At 30.7% G+C, this 15,011-nt stretch overlaps 1 protein-coding gene across 3 annotated transcripts; it reads right to left on the reverse strand.

Moving 5' to 3' along the window:
• Positions 1-4,402: 4,402 nt before the first annotated feature.
• On the reverse strand, positions 4,403-12,048 carry LOC107456204 (uncharacterized). 3 transcript variants are annotated; one of them, XM_016074004.4, is made up of 2 exons: positions 11,735-12,048; positions 4,403-7,509 (listed from the first exon to the last, which is right to left on the reverse strand). In XM_016074004.4, exon 2 carries the CDS (start codon positions 7,460-7,462, stop codon positions 4,754-4,756), a length of 2,709 nt encoding a protein of 902 aa, XP_015929490.3. In that variant the 5' UTR covers positions 7,463-7,509; positions 11,735-12,048; the 3' UTR covers positions 4,403-4,753. The 3 variants fall into 3 exon arrangements, with proteins under 3 accessions (XP_015929490.3, XP_015929491.3, XP_071042564.2); XM_016074005.4 differs by lacking the exon at positions 11,735-12,048 and adding an exon at positions 11,318-11,470; XM_071186463.2 differs by lacking the exon at positions 11,735-12,048 and adding an exon at positions 8,345-8,515.
• Between the last annotated feature and the right edge of the window lie 2,963 nt (positions 12,049-15,011).

Raw genomic sequence — 15,011 nt, forward strand, 5'->3', positions numbered from 1 at the left:
TATTTGAATAACATCTCCGGTTAGAAATACATTGGCAGACAACACGTGGTATTTTCTTCAGATAAATAAAGGCTATTTTATGAGTAACATATAATGAGTTTGTCCTTAACTAAGACTATTTGAAGTCTGATCTTTAGATTACGAAATTTTATATACTAACAGCTGCAATCACTTCCAGCTGTACAAAATGCAAAACAAAACTATTAAACTATTTTCATTCGAATTCCTAATTCAAGGCATTTGTTTGCTTATTCCTCATTTAAAGCTTCTGATTGTACAGAGCGCAAAATAAAAAACGGACCACCCTAAATAATTTTTGATCTAATGATCGGATCATCACGTTCTGGAATTCAATCTCAAAAGTTCGAGGGAGGGACCTCAAATATGCTAATTAATTAGTGAACACGATATTTTAAGTTACGAAATCAGACACAAAAACAAGTTTTCTATTTCCCGGCGGAATCAGATTTCTGACCACCGAAATGTACGGTATAGTTGCTATCTGGAAACAGGGTCCCAATAGTTTGGTCAGGAGAGCTACACAAAGTTCGAATTGTAACGTATACAATTTTTTGCATAATTTAGAAGAATCCAATTTTAAAAAAAATAGCATATTAGGATCCACTATTTTAAAAATGCGACTTTTTCAAAATACGATTTCTCAGGAACTGTTTGATCGATCTTGCTCATATTTCAAATTTTTTTCATGTAGAATTACATACTTTAAAATGATGTCAAATATTTTATACCTTACAATTAAAATTTTTTTCAACTATCATTAAATAAAAAGAAATATTTACTTACATTTATTTTTTGCATGGAATAATCTCTGAATAAGCGAATTTTATAATTGTTAGCAAATATGTTTCGTTTTCATTTCCCAGATTGCGGCTACATTTGTACTTTGGGGGTCAGATATTCGAATGCGTCGAAAAAAAATTTATATTTATTCAGAAAAAGTACGTTTTATTGCCTGTTTCGTATCTTTAAATATCTTCTGCATTAATTAACTAGCTCATTTGAGGTCATTCCCTCAAGCCTTTAAGATTGTGTCCTAGAACATGAAGATGTAATCATAGATCAAAAGTTATTCAGATTGGTCCGTTTTTAATTTTGCGCACTGTACAGAAGAGTTTATTACAAAGCAATTAGCTTCAAATTTCAAAACTTAAACAACTAACAAACCGTCATTGTTTTCACATTACCTTAAAAATTAAAAATATTTTGTTTTCCTGGTATGGGTCAAAAAATGTATTGTTAAAAATGTATATTTTTGGGGTAAAGAGGAAATTTTTACCACCGTTCATATAAAAGAAACTTTACTTAATTTCAAAAGTAAGAAGCTTTGAACAATGGTTTTCGAATTGGTAGTTAGCAAGTCACAAAGCAAAAGAAATGTTAAAAGTTTTAATTTCTTACGAACATGGGTTTCAAAAGCTTTCTATTTGTGAATAAATATGGATTTTTTTAAAAGATAATTAGTGAAAATTTTGTGGCATTTTGTTCTTAAAATGTAACTTCGGGTTTTAAAAAATTTGCTTTGTGTTGTTGTGAGTCAAGTGGAATATTTCTTTCTACCGAATATTCAAGATGCCTTTTACTACATCTTTTATTGTAAGTGATGTACATTTGTAAATATTTTTGGCCATATAAAGTCATATATTTTGGTCTAATTAGTGCGAACATTTATTTTCTTCATAGAGACGGACATTCTAGCTTAGGAGATAAACCGTTTACTTTTCAATGAGGTGAACAGGGTTCGAATCACAGCGATGGCTGGTCTTTACGAATTCCGCACCCAGCTGGCACCGACCACTGTGGTAACGTAAATTATCCTCAGTCGTAGACTGATCAGGGGTTAGAGTCCCCTTGCCGTCAGGCTAATCATAGGATTTTTTCGTGTTTTTTCTCTCCATGTAATGCAATTTCGGGTTATTTCCATCAAAAAATCCTCCACGAAATTTCACTTAATACGTGATACAGAAGTTTCCTCGTCTTTTGTATTGTGTTTAAAATTACAAGGCTACGGGATTGACCATTAGTAGTCGTAAACACGTAATTGGGTCTGCTGTATATATATATATATATATATATATATATATATATATATATATATATATATATATATATATATATATATATATATATATATATATATATATATATATATATATATATATATATATATATATATATATATATATATATATATATATTCTCTCGACCTATCTCAAAACTAAATGTTGAACTCCAAGTGCAGCTCAAAGCCTAAAAACCGAACAGTTCCAGTTATCATCTAACTGCCTTAATGGAACAGTTTTGAGAAATTTGAGATGAGTTCAAGGTCAAAATTGACAGATATCGCTAATGACTCAGAGCAGTACACATGATACCTAGTTAAAGAGCTGTTCTCACTGAAAGCGAAACATTTGCATGCGAATGCGATTGCGAAATATTTTTACCCGTAAAAAACTTCACTCAGGTTCTCACTCGCAACGTGGAAAAAATCTCAGGCAGTGAGAACCCTCCCTAAAAGTTGGGTAAATTAAAGCACATATCTAGGCACTACATGAAGCAAATTCCAAGTTTAACGCCACCTAGTGTGGTAGTAGTTCACTGTAATTTTAATGAATCAATAATTTAAAAAAAATTACATAAATTTTAGTTCTATAGGTCATCGGGATAACAAAGCAGGGGAGCCACCCCCTCTTCAGATTAGCAAAATTGCGATGGTATGTCTTCGGATCATCCTCAGGGGTTTTTCCCAGACAGTTACCAGTAGTTTATTGTGCAGCTTTAGTGCGACGTGAATAATTTACTTACCTATTTTAGTTCTGGAAGCGGAATCGAAGAATTATTTATAAAAATGAATTTGACTAGTAAGTGTTATTCCTCTTTTTTTACTAGCTAATGATTGATTCCATTTGACTATGAATCATACTTTGCTTTACTAACAATAACTAGTTGAAATCTGAAAATCTAGAAATTAGTATATTGGCATTTTCGATGGATATAACATATGGAAATGTAAAATCTAAAGTTATGAGATTGTATTCCAATATTACCAAGTTGTTTAGAATGTTGATAGTATATTTGTTTCTAAATGTTTTGATTTCATCATTTATGTTGATTACCATCACTTGACGCTATTTAGACTATTTCACAGGGTTAAGTCACTAAGCCATTGCACTAATTTCATTAACATCATTCTGAGTTTGACTGTTAAATTAAGTGCAATATTGTGTTTAGTGTAATTTTAGGATCAGCATTGCTAAACATAATATTAAAAAGTGATTTAATAGTTGATTAACTTCATTGTTTTTATTTCAATTTCGAATTTTTTCGATAGTCTGTTGTTTTTCGCACTAGATAACAAAATCTTCCATTTTATCCACAAAACTAGGATTACGAATATGTCAGGCATTGCCGCTAATGAACAGTGTTTAAGGATCAATAAAAGAAGTCAAACTTTTTAATTCGCATTTTTAATGGGACTTTCATTATTAAATTAAATACCATTTAATAATAAAATCACAAAATCATTAAAAATTAAAAAAAACTTATCCATATTGATTTTTACATTTTGAGCAGTATATGCACATTTTTAAAAGCCTTTTGTTACTTTACCACTAACTTACATAAGTCAATATGGAATTCTTACAACTTGCTATAATTACTCTACACCAGGAGTAACTTATACCCTCATGTTTTTAACACACATGTCTTAGAAAACTTTCAAGTATTTAAAGATTGAGTGTAACTATAGATTCAAATTTTGCAACAACTAACTAATTTCTAAATTATCTTATTGTAAAGTGACTAAAGTAACCCCGAAGGAAGATCATATACAGGGTGTCCCAAAATGACCGAATAAACTCGGCACGGCTAGATTCCTCATTGGGAGTTAAAAAAAACTGCCCAAAATAGCATTTCAGTACGATCCATAGTTTACGAGAAAAATACGAAAAACAAAATATGTCGTCACTGCCGGTGCAAGAAAAAAAAACTTTATTGGACATATCAACAACAGTATTAGCGTATCTTTCAAGACGATAATGTTTAAAACGGTCGCCGCTCATATTCTGCTTTAAATTGTGCATAGTATACTGCTAGAATGAAGATAAAAATTGAGAAATGTGCCTGACAGAACTTGTAAAAACAATACTAAAACTCTGAAATATTATATAGATTTTATTTCATGTTTTCTAGAACTTTGTGTGAATGCATGAGTGAGAATAACTGTAGATCCAAATTTTGCAACAATCAATCTCCAAATTTTTAAATTGAAAAGTGAAATTGAGTAATCCCGAATTAAGTTATCCCGAATAAGGGTAATGCATGTAATGACGACAAAAATAAACGTGAAATGCGCCTGATGAAATTTGTAAAGAGAATATAGTAAACTGAAGAAAATGTTATATTTATTTTATTACATAAAATATACAAAAAAAAAGACTATAATAATTTACTGAATGTAGTTAAAGTTACGGACAGATATTTTTGTGCGTAAAACTTTCACGGGCATAAAAAAAACCATGTAAAACAATCAAATATTAAGATAAATCTGAGAATTGGATTGATGTTCAGGCTTTTTAAAATAATCTATTGCACAAAAAATTTAAATCCAGCAAGTTAACTAAGTTGATTCATATATTTTCTTAATTTATATATTTTGTTATTAACTTGCTTTCGTAAAATTTGGTAAAGTCATCTTTTTCAGTTACATTTGGAAACATCACATAATTCAAAACAGTCATGAAAGCTGTGTTTTACAGTAGCAATAAAGCTTAAGTTTCGGACTGTCTATACACCATGATTGCGCGCCATACATGTTGATTCTACTTATACCCATTACTTTCGCAAAGCCCATTTCATCGTCATATCGTACAGTTCCTTCAAACATGGCACCACCTGGTTGAGTTGAGAGTGTGATAAGATAGTCGCCAAGGGTCGGTGGTACCTCACCCAATCCGATAACTGCATTTTCAACTATACCCCTACGCCCGGTGAATTTTAGTACTAATTCATTAGGCAGTCCGAGTAAAGCGTCTTTTATTTCATGAAGTTCTAATGTCTCACATACGTCAGCATGAGGTTGCAAAAGTTCATTTATGTGGCGGACGAGCTCATTGGAAGCGCTTATAATAACCAGATCATTCTTTGGAACAGGGTTAAAATTAGTACAAGGACACCAATGTGGAAGTATATAAGCATCTTCACATGTCCTACTTTCTGGTATTTCGTTAAAAAGACTCATCCCGAACTCGTCGCTGTCCTCCAAAGAGACTTGATTCTTCAGGTGAAGTAAGTGTTTCAAAGTTGCATGGATATCAAAAAGGGTAATGAGTCTGTCTTGGTTCATGATCATATTCCTTTCGATATCAGGATTCTGATTGAGGAACCATTTTGGTATGTGCATGTACATAAAAGGCATCCGTTCTTCGAATTTACCGATATATGTGTATCTCATATCACCATACCTGATACCATGATCACTAAAAATGACAAGAAGGGTGTTGTTCAGTGAACCATCATCATCAAGGGCTTTTAGTAGTCTCACAGTCGGGGCATCGGCATAACTGGCGTAGTTCAAGACATCATGTGTGAGAGTAGATTGCATGGCAAAAGCAAAATATGGTCTCTTATCCATGGTTTTCGCAAAGTTCCTTAAATAGTTATTAATAAAATCCATTTCTAATTCAGAATTCAGACAAGTTGAGTTGTATTTTAATGCTTCACTTCTCAAATTAGAGACTTCGATCATTAGTGCCAATGGTCTGTAATAATAATCAGTCGGTTGTTCAAAAAATCCTCTTCTGAAGTAATTAAAAGTTCCATCATATGGCTTGTCTTCAGCGTAAAATGTTCTGTAGCCATATCTGGAGTAGTCTTTCCAGATCAAACTTATGTTGTCAAAAAAGAATGTATCGGCCATTGACTCATTCCAAAAATAGTCAACGAAATGACCTGTAAGCATTGGTACCAAATTCGGAAATGTGTTGTCTGCTACTTTCGTATACCCCTTCATGTCAAAAGTATTCATTTTGTCTTTTAAGAAAGCTTTTGTTTTAGGAAAATGTCTGAAAAAGTTTAGTTTCGAAACTGAGTCAATGCCCAAGAGAATAACGTTCAGACTTGTAGGGTTTGTGCTAGCATTATCTTCATTTTTGTCTTTAAGTCTTACAAGAGGTATATACTGCTCATGAGTATAATTATTGCTAAAATTACATGTTACTGCTATATGGTCATAATCAATTGGTCTATCAAATTCTAATTGTTTTTGAACAGTCAAATAAACGAATTCTTCTCTAATCATGCTAGGTTCATAATATCGTCCAATGCCTGCATAAAAACATTGTACGTCATCAATACTAGAATTATAATATTTTTCTAATATTGACACATTCAGATGAACTGTTCCATTTGGGTCAGGAGTTATGAACAAAGGACGACCAGAGCAGGTTAATGGATCAAGGATTTCAATGAATTGAAGTATTGTAGGATCCCAAGGATCTAATTTTGGTATTCTGCAACCTTGAGTATCTATTATGAAAGCGGGATTTTTGGTAGGTTTTGCAAACTGATATGAAGTTGTTAAAGTTTTCGGATACGTGTTGTTTTCATGTATAGTTTCAAATGTGGAACCTAAAGCACCATTAGTGTTTGATTGCTGCCCAGTTGTTGTTGGAGTTTTTGTTGAAATATGATCTTTGCGACTGTTGGGCCAAACATCAAGAAATCCTTGAGAATCTGGTTGCATTGGAGGGTATGTAGGAGCATTTGACAAAATTTGATCTTTACGACTATCGGACCAACGATCAAGATATCCTAGAGAATTTGGCTTCTTTGCAGGATATATAAGAGCATTAGTAAAAATGCGGTCTTTACGATTATCAGACCAAAGATCAAAGAACTCTTGAGAATCTGGTTTCACCGGTGGGTATGTAGGAGCATTTGTCAAAATTTGATCTTTACGACTATCGGACCAACGATCAAGATATCCTTGAGAATTTGGTTTCCTTGGAGGATATGTAAGAGCCTTAGTAAAAATGTGATCTTTATGATTATCAGACCAAAGATTGAGAAATTCTTGAGAATCTGGTTTCATCGGAGGATATGTAGGAGCATTTGTGGTAATTTCACTTAGCTTGTTACGTAAATAAAAATTTGTATCTGGATTTATATTTTCATACTGTATGTGGTTGTTTGCCCGAGTTAGTTTGCGAACATCAGCATTCAGTAAAATATCTTCATTATAGACAGGTACTTTGCCAGTTTCCAAATGAATTTGGTCAATTTTCGGGATGGTCTTAAGGGCAGAACTTATGACTGAATTTGGTGTACCATTTCGAGGCTCAAGTATTTCTTGCGTGAAATAATAACTAAATAAAACATATGTTCCAACGCAAAATAAAAGTAAAAATATGTATTTGGGACGATATCGTAAAGAAAAAAATGCCATTGAATCTCAGCTCTTTGATGGTGTGGATAGTGTTCGCATTTCCAAACCTGAAAAAGAGACAAGTTAAATAATTAAGACAAAATATTTTTCATAAAATTTATGTCTACTTTCTGTATTTGGTTTTAATCAAATATATTTCGAATACATATAGTGTGTTCTAAAAATAACCAGAAATTTGAAAAAAATATTTGAAGATAAACGGAAGGATATAAAAACTTATGGTTTGCTTTGTATGGTGCTAAGGAACACATCAAGCTTTAAGGTGTTTTTACTCTCCAAATTAAGAACTCGTTGTAATGTTTGTCCCTATATGGCACTGCTGACTACTTATCAAACAATTTCAACTGAAATTTTTTTATGAGACGGTAATTTATATCTTTAGTCCATACTATTCTTGCTGTGTATTTTTATTATTTTGTTTCTTCAGTTATCAGTGCCATCTGTTGACAAACTTTTCAACTAATTATGAAACTTAGATGATAGCTATGATTTCTAATGTAGATTGCAGCAAACCGAACACATCCATTTTCTTTTATTTATCAACTGAATTTTCGAATCATCGTGTGTTTTTAGGATACACGTTACCGCATAAAAACTGAAATAACTTTTTAAATAAGAACTTTATCTCATAAAATAGAGTCAAATTATTTTTAAAAACTTTGAACTGTCATATGAAAATAAAAATTTTTTTGTTGCTTTTTCTAGTACAAAATCTGAGTCTAAAAAACGAAATAAAAAGATTAAACAGTGCATTCTTGGATTTATATTTTTCATTGCACTGATTGTATCCAGTGGTCAACTGGGCCGTTTTAACGATCTCAGCAATTCGCAGCTGTAGTTTCTTTTTTAAATTTTAAATAAACTAATGACAAAAAAACTTACCTCTTATTGTCCAGTTTCTATTTTATTAAAAAAATGCTGAATTTGTAAACATTAAGAGGTTAGCTGGAAAATGTTTTGAAATTTTTGGTTCAGATTTAGAATCAATCGATAAAGTTTAGCCGCCATCTTGAATTTACTTTGGAAGAAAGGGATCGAAATAAGGAAGAACCTTAAACAATATCTGTTACATAACCAAGGTATTTTTTCTCATGTATTTTTTTTACGCTTAACTGAATGAAATAAAAAGCAATTTGATGGAACAAATAGTTCAGAAGCTATGAAAGTTTTATTCTATTGACCTATACCTGTTTTATGAATCTGATATTGCTCTTTAGACGAGTTACATACCCTTTGTTTTCTCTTTATCTTGACTGGAAAAAAAATTGACAGAATCGACCCCAAATAATTCACTAAAGATAAAAGATGTTTGTGTAAAAGCAGAACAATTTTTTCATTAGACAATTAGTTTATATAATTTTCATAACTTTACAACTATGTTGAACTTAGATTGACATGAACTTGTTTTCACATGATATAGCATGAAAAATAAATCCAATTATCCCATGTTCATAGGTGTTATACTAATTATAATAATAGATGTTATAATAATAGGTATTATTCGTTGTTATACATTTTAAATGCAAAATCCTCATTACTTTTTAATTGTCTGTCCTTAATTGCCTACACTTATGTTGCAGTATTTTGTTAACAGTTGTGAGGCTCAATTTGACAATAAAAATATTTATGATTAAAAAAACAATATAAACTGTTTCAAATTATAATTTTGCAGCTCTACTGATGTCTGATAATTTCATGTATACTATGTAATACACGGAGACAAAAATTCTGGTAAAATTATCATACTTTATGGTAGTGCTAATTCTTGTAAAAAAAAACAACATAGTTCTGGTCAAAAAACCAAAATATACGATATTTAGGCCACTGATTTCGTAATTTTTTAGTTCATTTAACAACGGCTTACTGGAAATTTATGGTTTTAAAAAATTTTAGTTCTATTTATCACACATTTAGTAAAAATTACAAAATTGAAAAGCAAATTTAATCTCGTAAATAGTTTTTATGCCATGCTCTAAGGTATCATGATAAAATTAAAAATATTTATCGCTCATTATAAAATTATATTTTATTGTTAACTTTAGCAAAATCATTATTTAAGCTTTTCGGTAATATTTACAAGGCTTTCAAGTGTTCCCTTAGTGCCAGAAACATGGAAAACTTTACCATATTCTGGTAGTTTTAAGCAGCTATTTTTTTAGTACACATGCTGATTAACTAAATGATATTTTTTCACTGTATAAGTTTCTATTTTTATTATTTTACTTTTCTGAAATTGTAATAATATTTTTAAATATAATGCTTAAGAAAACTGCCGTATCAAAAATTATGAGTCATTAATTTTTATTTTTATTTTCAAAGTGATAAGCTTATTAACTGATTAAAACATTTATACAAATTTTACTCAATTAGTGACTTGTCTAATTTTCGATTTGCCCATTTTTTAATTTGAATACATCTTTACTAATTTACCCATCCATTGACTTATTTACCTGATTTTTACCACTTTTCCTCTTTTTTTTTGATTCATTCATTCTCTTATTCATTCAATCCTTAATTTGTGTATTCCCTTATTGATTCACTATTACAATCAAAATGCTTTTATAGAAGTGCCATTTTTAAGTTAAAGTCAAACGATTTTTTTTTTCAATTCTGTAAGCGCAGATATCGGTTGGCGAACGAACAAAAATGACAATTTTAAAATTGCTACTTATACAAACTGAAACAAACACGTGTATCAAAATACACTCTATAACAAAAAAATTGACGAACCAAGAAGGAGTTGTCCGATTGAAACGAAAATTGGTGGATAGGAAGACAATGTACAGAATAGTAAATGATTAAAATTTCAGAACAATTGAATAATTTATTGCAGAGTTATAATAACAAGTTCAATAAGGTGTTGACCCGCTTCTAGCCTGGATACAAGCTGCCACACGACGTGGCATACACTGATAAAGCTCCCGGATGGTCTCTTGCGGTATTTCCTGCTAGATTCGATCCAATTGTCAAACGAGGTCATGAACATTCCGTGCCAGATGCAATCGCCTTCCCATCATATCCCAGACATGTTCGATGGGAGAGAGATCTGGTGATCTGGCAGGCCAAGGAAGAATTTGACAAGCTTGCATACAGTTCATAGCAACACGTGCCGTATGTGGTCTGGCATTGTCCTACTGAAAAACCAGCCCAGGGCGATGCAAAAGGAACGGTAGCAAAACAGGTCTTAGGATGTCGTCGACGTACCGTTGTGCAGTAAGTGTACCTCTAATGACGACCAAAGGGGTCCGGCTGTCAAAGGAAATAGCACCCCAGACCATAATGCCTTGTTGAGGGCCGGGGTGGTATGCAATAGTGAAGGCAGGGTCCCCCCTCTGCCCTGTGCGTCTCCAAACACGTCTTCGATGATCGTCAGGACACAGTTGGAAGCGGGATTCGTCGCTAAATACGTCCCCATAATATGTCCATAATACGTCTCATAATACGTCCCCAGTCGGCACCATTCCAGCCTGATCGAGTGTCGATTTTGAGCGTCTTAGTGCGTTCTTGGTGCGTCGGTTTTTTTGTTATAGAGTGTATAACAGAAAACGAGTATTATCATTTCATTATAAAAGAATAATTTTGATTATGCACGGTTGCTATATCAATGATTGACATAACATCGTGCTAAAACATTGCTGAAAAATATTAAATCATTCTTTAAATATTTCTACTTCTTCTTTTCCTGACGAACATAGGTAAACACATTTAATAAAATAGTAAGGATTATATTTATAACGATTATATTCATAAGTCTACATCAATTTAAAAAACTTTTGATAGTATCAGAAAAAATACTATTCAAATACGTCGTTTAAAAGAAAAATTGTAGAACCTCATCCATCAAAGAATATTTACCATTCCAGTCGTATACCTGCTATCAGCCATTAAAGAATTTTTACCGTTCCAGTTGCTTGTTTGTTCTCAGCCACTACAGCAAAAAATCGTACTGATCGTACTTAATACGACCAGAAAAGGTAAAGCGAAGAAAAGAAAAATTCTCTCGAAATCTAACAAATAACTATAAAAGAAGGCAGAACAAATAACACATCAATTCCTGATTGATTGCGTCAGAAGATAAATTTCGCTAGATTTCAATGTAATTTTTCGTTTTTCTTCGATCAGATATGGATTTCACACTACAATGTGCTAAAGTATAATAATTTTGATTGTGTTTATTTTGAGAAGAAATATAAATAAAATTTATATAAATATCTGGTCATGTTAACGAAAACCGCTATTTATAAAATAAAATAATAAAATAACTGTTCTTACCTGTTAGTGGCAATTTCAAGAAAGGAGTATCAGTTAACAATAACTTTAAATGCAAATATTGTGCAATTTATCCAAGATATATATCATGTTTGCTAAAAATTGCATTCATTAAATTGTAAATTAAAGCTACACGAAACAAAAAACGAAAAAATGAACACATAGAGAACGTTTATAAAAGCTGTCAAATAATTTTGATTCTCTAATATACGTTCAAAATTGCTGTTCTAGAAATATTTGGCACAGACAGTTAATATAAATAGTGATTTTTAAATATTGGACATAAAGACATAGTTCACAAATGCTCAAACTGCTCTAATATTTTATATAAATCGTAAAAATGATATTCCTACAAATAGTAATTGATTTTCAAGGTTATTTCTACTTTAATATTGTAGAATTTACTGTTTACGTATTTTTTTACGGTGAAACGATGCAAGGAAACTACGCTGTGAGGGTCATAAAATTTCATTTAATCGATATACTCTTTTTTACGATAGATAAATACTTTAACCAATTTTTTTTATCAATTTAATTTATTTTAATTTGATCTACGAGGGCATCTTCGTCCCTTCAATTTCATTTTCGTCAAGATTTAATTAACACAATTGCTGATTTTTTGGTCCACTTTTAGGATTAACACAATTGAAATATGGTCCCCATAGTTTGGTCAGGAGAGCGATCTAAAGTTCGACCTCTTAATGTTAATTTCACTTTTTGCATTTTTAGTCATATTTTTAAAGCTAATAAAGCAATTCGAGAAAGATTTAACCCACTCATAAAGCCTATTTACTCAAAGATAATTTCATGCAAAAAATAATTTGAAATAATTGTTTACTATTATTTATTATTTAATTTAATTGAGAATTAAAAAAAATTTGAATTATGCTGAGGTATGAATTTTTATACCATATTAATCTATAGATTTTTCTATTGAAAAATCTGAAGTTTCAACTGTTTTTATTTAGTAGTATCAGAGAAAAATTAAAATTTATTCTTTTTAAAAAATCATTTGGCGGCAATGAGGAAATATTTAAAGGGGGGAATTAATATTTAAATATGGTTAACTTAGGAGGAACTTGACTTTCACGCTGGTAGCGTAAAATTTCATTAATATTTTTTTCGAAAATAGCCGATTGTTAATCTTTTATTATTTTTTTATTCATAAAATAGGATGTTCCTCTTTTAGTCGTCTAAAATTTTATACGTAATATAGTGAAGATATTTAAATAAAGCATTTAATTGAATAAAAAACATTTTACATCATTATTGAATAAAAAACATTTTATTCAACGAATTTCGAGTTTTATGAAAGCATGTTACAGATGGAATCTGATTATACATCAGATTGTGATTATATTTTATTTTTTAGTTTGTTTATTCAATAATTGATACAATTTCAATATTATAGATACGTATGCATAGATTTGGAATAATATATTTATCAACTTCTTCAATGTATATTTTATAATTATCAATATGAATACACAGTCAACATTTGTAACATTCTTAAAATTTCTCAACATCTTATATATCGTTTTGCTGTTGTTGACGTATGCCTGCTTAGGCAGAGAGGGGTGCGATCATTCTTGTTTTCCAGTGGCACCATCTATGGCCTGGAATTCGACTTCTGCCGCACCATACGTCATACCCGTTTATAGGGCGGACCCATTCATACATCCATTCATTCATCCACAGATCGTAATTTTGACCTGAATCAGAGAACGATCGATCTCCAATCCAGTACGCCCAGAGGTATTGATTTGTTTTGATAAATCAATACCTCAGGTATATACTGGACGATATACTATAATATAGCGTCTTAATCTTAAAATAAAATTTCGTAATTACCAGTCCGCGTGTGCTTCTCAGAAGTTTTTTATCAACTCAACCAAATTTTTTAAGTCTCAGAACTATAGCAAGTTAGCTGATGAGAATTTAAGAACATTTTCTAAGTTTAGATTACTCAGTACAATGCAGACTGACTCCAGTAAATAAGTGCGCCCTTTTCTCTAAAATTGAGCAAACAAATTATTTATTTATTTACCTTATTGTTTCTTATTTGTTTGGTTTGTAAAAAGTAAACACATATTAGTGCCACTCAAAAAACCATAACTGTTTTCCTTGTTTTTCAAATGAACAAATTCGAACAGCAATTTTATTTTTCGTTTAAACTTATAAATTGCACCAATAACTGTAAGAAAGCTTTTTTTTAAAAAAAAAAAGATGTCTAAAATTTTTTTCCCGTTAAAACTATTTTTCAACATTAGCACAATTCCCAAGATATTATTGTAGCATAATTTGTCATTAAGAAAATACTTCATTTTGATAAGTAGCAAATACTGAAAATTAAAATTCGCAAAAGGATTCCGAAGCTGTGCCAATTTTAGAATCATCATCTGATTTGAAAAATGCAATAAAACATACGTAATTTTCGAACTTATTTTAATTAAAAAAATACACATACTTTTTTACAGAAACTGTTAATATTAATTTTTCCTTTATTTTGTCATAAGTGGATAAGAATGATATTGCTCCAAGGCACCTACTGAATAATTTCGTTATATCCAGAATTAGCATATAACGAAACATATTATTCCTCGAAAGCTAAAACGAGAAAAAAAAATTTAACTATTATTATTTATCGAAGTTTATTCCATTAATTTAATTATAGCGGTATCAAGTTTAAAGATATGAATAGGGAGCCTCGTTTACTATTATACAATAAATGTATTAAATCATATAGCTTGCATAATTTATTTTAAGTAAATTATTTAATAATTTGAAGCAAATAAGGTTGTAAAAATAAACTCGGTCAAATTACGCCTAAAGTACACCCTAAAATATATGCAAAATAAACTTTTGTATCAATAAATAATAAATACACTTTCAAACAACTTCGAGTAGGACGGAACGGAGCAACTTGTATGAAATAACTGTCCTTGCAACTATTTAATTTTGATTCCTGGTTCTGGGGAACATTTCCTTTTCATATTAGACTTTTTAAATTTTAATTGTGGATGGAATTTTTGTATGTCCTAAAGAGAGATATCACTATGTATTAAGGATATCCCTATGTACTGTATTGATTTTCTTAAATAGAAGAGACTAATTATTATTTTTTTCAATCTAAGAACCTATGCCTTTATCTTACGTAAAACTTATTTTAATATCGCGTGAAGTAATTTCATATACTGTGTTACTAAATGAATAATCCCAAGAAACTGTATCAAAAAGATAAAAACTTCATTGATTTAAAAAATAATAGATGATAATAAAA

Source organism: Parasteatoda tepidariorum, chromosome 9 (assembly GCF_982258835.1).
Source record: "Parasteatoda tepidariorum strain Cologne lab strain chromosome 9, Ptep-v5.0, whole genome shotgun sequence".
NCBI classification, from domain to species: Eukaryota; Metazoa; Arthropoda; class Arachnida; order Araneae; family Theridiidae; genus Parasteatoda; species Parasteatoda tepidariorum.

Excerpts from the sequence above, each read along its gene's own strand:
- LOC107456204 (XM_016074004.4), bottom strand. The coding sequence starts at position 7,462 with ATGGCATTTTTTTCTTTACGATATCGTCCCAAATACATATTTTTACTT.